We start from the raw sequence: 7,943 nt of genomic DNA on the forward strand, positions 1-7,943 counted from the left end.
ATTAGACCCTCCCTGGTGGATAAATGCTCTCATCATTCAAACTCCATGCCGCCAATTTATAATGCAAGTCTAAATCAATATACTCAATATGACATCACTCTAACATAATTTTGGGATATTTTCTCAGACTTGACAAAGCTCCTTCAGAGTAACAGACAAAATTAAACAACCCAGGCTAATCAGTATTGTGCTTGACAAGAAAATTGACCTTTGTGACTAAAAAACAATGTAATGACGCCACAGAGAGGTGCTGTTGAATTCATACAAAATTCAAAATAGGGGGTCAGCATTTTACACATTAGGTCATAATGGTTAGTTAGTTCAGTTAATCGTGCAGCTAACTTAGTGATCCTTTTAGTTGACTGATCTGCAGAGTAATACAGGGCACAGCACTTATACGTAGGAATATGTGAGCTCTCAAAAGAAAAAGGCTGTCTGACAGCAAGGTCAGAGTTTGGAAATATTCTGAAAATAGTGTACATTTGAACTTTTTTCTTTTAAGTGGCTAAAACACATTTTGCAGCTGACCCTGTCCTCTGTACATTCTGTGACAGAACAACTCTCCGCTTCTCCAAACTGGGGACAAACTGACTACCATCTACTGCAGGTAATACATAATGTAGTTATATAAGTATGAGTGGGCTGAGAGTCTGAGATTTTAATTTAACTGTGTTGCAGGTTATTTATTTCCATTAACCATTATGAAGTAGCAGCACTGAGGACTAGCAGACTGACTGACCTCTGTGCTGGAGGTGTGCAGGTCTGACGGATAGGAAGGGGTCTGGACGATGGACTTCCTGTTTGTCACCAGACCTGCTGCTGGAGGCCCCTCTGTCCCCACCGTCTCTTCGTGTCTTCAGCCGCGTCTTCACTGGTGTCGTTCTGCTTGGGAGGTGAGCTCCAAATGTCTCCTTAGTGATGAACCCATTTCCTGATGGAGAGGAGGAGCTGCTGCCGCTCCCATGATGCAACTGGGCGTGACAGTTCAACACTTTCGGACTGAGAGGAGAGAGAAAGAACAGATAACATCAGATAAGCAGTGAGCAGATAACAATAAACCCTCCTGACTCAATGTGCTAAGTCAAACAAACACTGATCAGTCACACATGTTCATTCTGGAGTCTGCAACTGTTCCACTACAGTATGACCTGTGACGCCCTTGTGCAAAATACCAGACATTAGGTGTTTTACTTTTCTTAACTCCACAAACAAATTTTCATAAACTGACTGACTGACCCTGTTGATTTTGAGTCCTTGTTGATGTCTTCAAATGTCTTGCTCTGTCCAAACCAACGGTTCATAACCCAAAGGTATTCCGTTTATAATTATATAAAACAGACAAAAATAACATGAAACATTTAAATGTAAATACTCTGTATTTGTATAGCGCCTTTCTAGTCTTTGCGACCAATCAAAGCGCTTTTCCACTGCATTCACCATTCACACACATTCATACACTGGTGGAACAGCCACCAGGGGCTATTTGGGGTTCAGTATCTTGCCCGAGGACACTTCGACATGCAGCCTGGAGGAGCCGGGGATTGAACCGCCGATCTTTCGATTAATAGACTCCACCTCCTGAGCCACAGCCGCTCCTAACTGATTATCAAATTTGTTAATATTTAAGGTGACTTACCTGTTCCTAGTCAGTGGAGAAGCTGTCTTGTTTTTGTCTGAACTGTGCAGTTTGGTCTTTATCTCAATGATCTCTGCCTCTTTAAACTGCAGCTCAGACTGCAAAGACTGAACCTGATCATAGACAACATGTCATTATCAAGTTACTTTGAGGATTATACGTAGTGTATATACTGTACATGTTCTTCCGCTCCTCACCTTCCTGTTCAGCTCCTTCTCTCTGTCGCTCTGCTCTCTCTGTCTCTGAGTCTCCAGCAGAATCTGGTTCTGCCTCTGGGCCTCCTTCTCCTGCTGAGCTCCTATCAGAGAGTCCCTCAGGACCCGGATCTCCCCGCTCTTCAACACAATCTCCTCCTCCACCTCTTTTAGCTAATACCAAACACATTCACCAAGATATATTTATCATATTTTAGCCTGTTCTTAGCTGGTAAAAAACACATTTCTAAATTTGATATTAAACCTTAATAAATCTGCTCTGTTTTAGAAGACCTCACACTGCTCCCATTCTTGTTACATTCACATTGGGTATCAAACAGTGTCAAGTACTGAAAGCTGACAACACAATGTCTGGTCAGGTTCAGAAGTTTTAATATTTTAATATCAAAATGCACATTTGAATGTGTTGTATTGACTAAAAAGAGACTTATCAATTATAGAGACTGGGAATTAACTTATCAGATGAAGAATTAAGTTATTTCTTTATTTAAAAACCCCTTAACAAGCAGTTAAGTTGTTCAATGTGCTGATCCTCTACTATGTTCTGAAACTGCTGCTTTTCTTAACTTGCTGTGCTGATCTTGTGTCTGTTCTGTTTTGTTCAAGTTTTATAAAGTTAGAAAACAGTGAGGCTCACCTTCCTCTTTAGCTCTGCATGCTGAGCTTCAAGCAGATGGTAGGATTCTTCTCTGTCTGACCCAAACTGCTGCTGCCTGTTACCTGAAAACACAAAACAACAGAGGTTTGTCATTAACTGTATTAGCTGTTAGACCTTTACTGTGACATCTGCTCATTACAGACACTGCAATGGCTCTGCATGTTTTAACACAGGAGAAGAGTTGTATCAATACATTTTGTCACAGTGTACAAAAATGTGGAAACGAGTTCCCCAGCTGACAATAAGTGTGTTTACTGTGACAACATACAGCAACTGATTAGACAAACGATTTACAAACTTACCAGATACTCAGTTTTTCAGCAAACTCTCCTTTCAGATCCTGCATTTTCTCTCACACTACACGATTTTTTTTAGCCTGATTTGCCGCTGGGCGACCGTCAGGCTGTGATCGGGGGTAAATCAGCGGTTGATTTGCGGTCGCCAGTCGTTATGTGTGAACTACTCAACAACGCATCAAAACGGCTCCCTGACACATTTCTGACACGTCGCCAACGTCTGCCAGATATCGGAGTTGGCCTACTCCACACCCACATCCAGACTATGAGAGCAGGCTGCTGGCAGAGCAGGCAGGTACTTTTTCACCCCAGAACACTTTTTACTCACCTCCTCTTAGCACAGACAATGCCTGCTACCTGAGTGTGCTAATCCATTCTTTCACACAGATTTTTTGTCTTTAGAATTGGTATCTTTATAATAAACAATAGCTGTTTCGTGTGTAGGTTCGCGTCATTTCCTGTTTCACATTTCACGTGTGTTTTCTTGACAAAACGTGGTTTGGAGACCAGCGTCGGGTGACAGAGTCGCTGTCAGCTTGTGTAGTGTGTGACCCCCTGTCACCGATCAGTCACGTAGTGTGAACGCCACAACAACTTCAAGACTCCTGTCACAAGACGACAAGTTGTGTAGTGTGAATGGCACGGCCATCGGCCGATGCTGAAAATCGTGTAGTCTGCACAAGCCTTTGTCTATAAACATCACTTCACTTGAAGGTGTTTAGAGAAAGTTAGTCCAACCAAGTACAGATTTGTTTTTTGTTTTTATCTTTATAAAAGACAAGACTTGTCAAGTCTTCTTTTATTCCTCAGATAAGTTTAAGTTCACATTATTAGAAACTGAACTTAAATGTTGTTATGTAAATTTATTTTTAAAACTCTGTATCTGTGAATTCTATCTCCGAAAGGACACAACACTGGTATCTGCGCCAATTCATATGTGCTAATCCAATTTGGTCAATTTGTTGGTCACATACAGAAGAACCAAAACATAGTACTTTTCTTAATATGATGCAAAAATTTAGAGTTGGAATACAGTTATAATATTTAGGACTCAGCACCTGGACAGATAAATTTGCATGTGTTCTCAGTGATTGTTCAAATCACTACCTTGGCACACTTGATACCAGTGGGAAAATAAATAGGTAATCACCTACTCTCATGGTTCTCTTTAATCTACAACACTAACATTACTTTGACAAGAAAACTGTTGTTCAACAACTGTCAGAAGAACAAAACAAATGATAAAGGACTTAGAAAATGATCATCAGGAATTTAAAGGACAGATGGTAATGCAGGTAGTCAGTGGGATAAAATATAAATCCACCAGGTTACATTTGAATATATTTTTGAACATCAGCGATGTTTAGTTCTACTCCGAACTCACCGAGAGGTTCTCTGCTTGACACCTCAGCGAACCCTCTGTTGCTGCTGTTGAACCCAAATGTGTTGTCTCTGCTCTGAGTGGTTGTGGCTCTGCTCACAGGTTTACTCTGCCCTGCAGACTGTGGCCAGGCGGACCCACGGCCCAGCTCCATCGGTTTGGTTCCTGGTTTAGACCCAAGCCCAGATGCAGCCGCTGAGGTGATGGCCTGCGAGGCAATGATGTCAATCTCATCCAAGTCGTCCTGGGTGAAGTCCTCATCATCTCCAAATGGGTCATCAAAGGTCACTGCCATCGCTACATCCTGGTTCAGGCCACGCAGGCGTTTGGTGGGGGGGCAGTTCATGCTGGGAGAAAGAGAAAAGAGAAAAATTTTTAGGTCAACAAATATTTGATTCAGGTCATACAAATTTTATGGCACCTACACAGATGGTTATCACTTCATATGATTATGTTTTTCTTCTTTAACAAAACAAACAAAAGCTTCTTTTAAACAAAGCTCCCCAGTCCTTCTTACCGCTTAGAATTGTGTGACTTATTAAGTGGACCATTCTTCTTCTGAAAGGTTTTAAACATACTGGTACTTAACTTTATTCTACTGATTGGTACTGAGATTCAAACCTATGCAGGCAGATTTGAACAGAAATGAACTGAAACCAGTGGCTACTTCCTGGAAGGGAGGAACACAAACTTAACACTGATGATGAGTTTGGGAGATAGACAGCAGGAATTACGACACAACAGCTATGTATCCAAAGAAGGTTAAAGAAGAGAGCACAACAGCTATGTATCCAAAGAAGGTTAAAGAAGAGAGCACAACAGCTATGTATCCAAAGAAGGTTAAAGAAGAGAGCACAACAGCTATGTGTTTTGAACTGAATAAAATAAAAGGAAAACAGCAATGTGGTTCAGCTCAGACCAAAGTGACTGCGGGTTGTTCGTTTCTCTCCAAACTAAAACTTCTAAACAAGCCAGTGACTAGTTACTAAAGTTACGTTAATTGTCTAGATAATCTGAGTTAACGTTACCTTGTCTCCTGGTGGTGCTGCTGTCGCTCCTGTTAGCTGTTAACTGAAAGGATAACGCTAAATAACCAACGTTAGCTTTGATTCCTGCTAAGCTAACACAGCTCCCCCTCACAGCATTATGTCAGTTAGCACTTCATGAAAGAGACGTTAGAGTTGTCTGATAACGGCGTAACTTCAGACACAGTTTCAGCACTTGACAGGTAAAATGGGTTAAACGTTAGCCAGCAGCTAAACAACGCCAAAGTTAAAATAAAATTGTCGGGATAAAAGTGAGTTGTTTAGCCTTCTCCGGTGCCGCTGATAATCTGACCAATCATAACAGTGCTCTGACAGTCCGTCCAATCACAGGCGCCCATGAGGTACAGGTCCCTATTCGAGACAAACTGTACTGAACGCGCAATTTAGAAAAAGGGCTTTAAAGGAATGGTGGCCAAGAGTTGAATGAAAATGTCGGACAGTAAATAACAGGCTACAATCAGCAGCCTGTTATCTGAGCTTAGCACAAAGACTGGAAACAGGGGGAATGTCCTATAGACACAGGCCAGTTAACAAAAACCGCCAACAGTCAAACCACACTGTTTAGAGATTTTATTGAGGAAACTGCAAAAGTGTGGGGGAAAATTGGATTTTGAATGGTGAGATGGACATCTGATGATCAAATTTAAATTATTTAATTGTACCCTTGTAACTACTGCCATGTTGGTAAAACGTCATTAGCTGCCACAGTTTAAATCCACATCTTATTTCAAAGTCCGGTGGTAGTGATGAATGTACACTCTTCAGCTTCTTGTAGCTTCTCAGCAACAGCAAGGGTGCTTTCCATTTTTAGACACAGACAGGTCTGTATGTCGCAGCTGATGCTCTACAGTGTGTGTTCATGTGTGTGTAACTCTGACACACACTCACTCTCTCTCTTTCCGCCTCCGTACTTCAGGATAGAAATGGCAGAGCTCAGCGACAGGCATCCAGATGCACCTATCATCATCATCATCATAATCAGCAGCAGCAGCAGCAGCAGCAAGGCACACACACACACACACACGAACACACGCGATCATCACTAACATCTGCACTGCCATAGTATCACCAGTATCACCAGTATTTTTCCCATGAACAGTTTCAGCTCTTCCCATCTTAAAAAGATAATTCAGTGAATGAGCAAAGCCACACAAAGACACACACATACACACACACACACACATATTTGTCAGTCGAGTTGGTTACCATAACAACCAAACAGTCAAAACAGGGTCACTGAGTAAATCAGATGAAATGAAGCTTACATACACGTGTACGAGTGTGCTACTGCAGAGGAGAGGCTGTAACTCTCAAACGACTGTCTAGTATGGCTTTGACATCTCTGAATGTCCACTCCTGCAGTGTCCTCTCAGGACTGATTGGACAGCGGCCTGTAGTGGGAGCCAGCCTGCTGTCCAATCAGAGTGAGAGTTGCGTTCACATTAAGGTGTCACGAACCCCCGGTCGTGACCCTGACCTTCCTGTTGGGATGTGTGTGGGTGATTGTAGTTTTGAGTTCTTTTCCCCTTGGGGCGTTTATGGTGTGCTTGGTGTGTTTTGGTTTTTGTCTGTCTCTCTGTGTTCTGCTTCCTCCCTCATGCTCTGGGGCTGCTGGTGGGCGTGGTTGCCTGAGCTCCTGTTGACGCACCTGAGACTCATCCATTTAATCAGCACACCAGTGCCTCAGCCTACAATCAACCCACCTTAAAAGACCAGCCCAACCTTCCAATCCCTGCTGGATTGTTGTACCACACAGTACGAACATGCCAGCCTGTTGCCCAGTCTGAACAATCAGCATCTTGTCTGAACCCTTGAATTTGTATTAACGTGTTTTTCTGTCTCGACCACAGCATACCTGCCCATGCCTGACTCGGATTCCCTCCTGCGCCACGAAAACCAGGACTACATGCCCCTTGGAACAACCACCCATCTCCAAGCCACATCTGTCTCTTTCTTGTGTTCAATAAATCCTTACACTGCTCATACTCTGGTCTGAGTTTCTGGCCCCAGTCCTGACATAAGGTGGAAAAGTTGTCCCTTGCGATGTGATATTCATAGACCCTTATAAATCCTTCTCACTTGTGAGTCACCAAGTTCAAACTCAGTAAGTTTACCACAAAGAGTTCATACTCCTAAGACCATATTCTCTTATTCAAACAGGACACCAACATGTTAGATTAAGCATTGCTTGTCCAAATAGGTTTTTCTTTTCTATAGTGTGCCAGTGCCGGTTGTCATTTTAACCGACAAAATCCATGGTCATTAGCTAGAAGTGAGAAGCTGATTTTGTCTATACTATCTGAAATCAAGGATCTATTGTATTGTTTTGCACCCCTTTACGTTAATCTGATGTTAAAAGGGCTCAAAAGTGTTTGATGATTTGGGCAAAGTAATGCTATGTAAGGCAAGTTTAGCTGGAGCTGCTGAAGTGTGAACTTCCCCCATTCCCCCAAATAAAGCTCTGGACAGAACATTAGATTAAACTCTGATGTAGTCACCTCCAGGAATAGCTTCACACTGTTGATGTAACACCAAAAAATAATCAAGTTAGCTATGACCATGCACATTGTCTTGAAATAACTCTAGGTTAGCTGGACATGCTAATGTAAGCAGCTCATATCAGAGCAGACAGACACATTATCTATTCCTTACACTTTTTTTTTGTGGCAAGGTGATCAACCCACAAACTCTTTGTATACATATATTGTATC

The 7,943-nt window shown here is 42.2% G+C and overlaps 1 protein-coding gene and 1 long non-coding RNA gene across 2 annotated transcripts in view; one reads left to right on the top strand and one right to left on the bottom strand.

Annotated features, from left to right (window-relative positions):
• Positions 1-5,524, bottom strand: part of LOC123986735 (ATR-interacting protein-like) — a 12,600-nt gene extending 7,076 nt beyond the window's left edge. The window contains exons 1-6 of the mRNA XM_046075078.1: positions 5,215-5,524; positions 4,190-4,533; positions 2,489-2,571; positions 1,834-2,004; positions 1,637-1,749; positions 740-999 (exon numbers count right to left, since the gene is read on the bottom strand). Of these exons, the coding sequence (XP_045931034.1) occupies positions 740-999; positions 1,637-1,749; positions 1,834-2,004; positions 2,489-2,571; positions 4,190-4,532 (970 nt within the window). The 5' untranslated portion in view covers position 4,533; positions 5,215-5,524. The remainder of the gene's footprint in view (positions 1-739; positions 1,000-1,636; positions 1,750-1,833; positions 2,005-2,488; positions 2,572-4,189; positions 4,534-5,214) is intronic.
• A 567-nt stretch (positions 5,525-6,091) lies between these two features.
• LOC123956941 lies at positions 6,092-7,215 on the top strand. Its single transcript, XR_006821677.1, has 2 exons — positions 6,092-6,987; positions 7,083-7,215. It is a non-coding gene; the product is annotated as an uncharacterized LOC123956941 (long non-coding RNA).
• The last annotated feature ends 728 nt before the right edge of the window (positions 7,216-7,943 follow it).

The sequence above is a fragment of the Micropterus dolomieu genome, linkage group LG18, assembly GCF_021292245.1.
Source record: "Micropterus dolomieu isolate WLL.071019.BEF.003 ecotype Adirondacks linkage group LG18, ASM2129224v1, whole genome shotgun sequence".
Lineage (NCBI taxonomy): Eukaryota > Metazoa > Chordata > Actinopteri > Centrarchiformes > Centrarchidae > Micropterus > Micropterus dolomieu.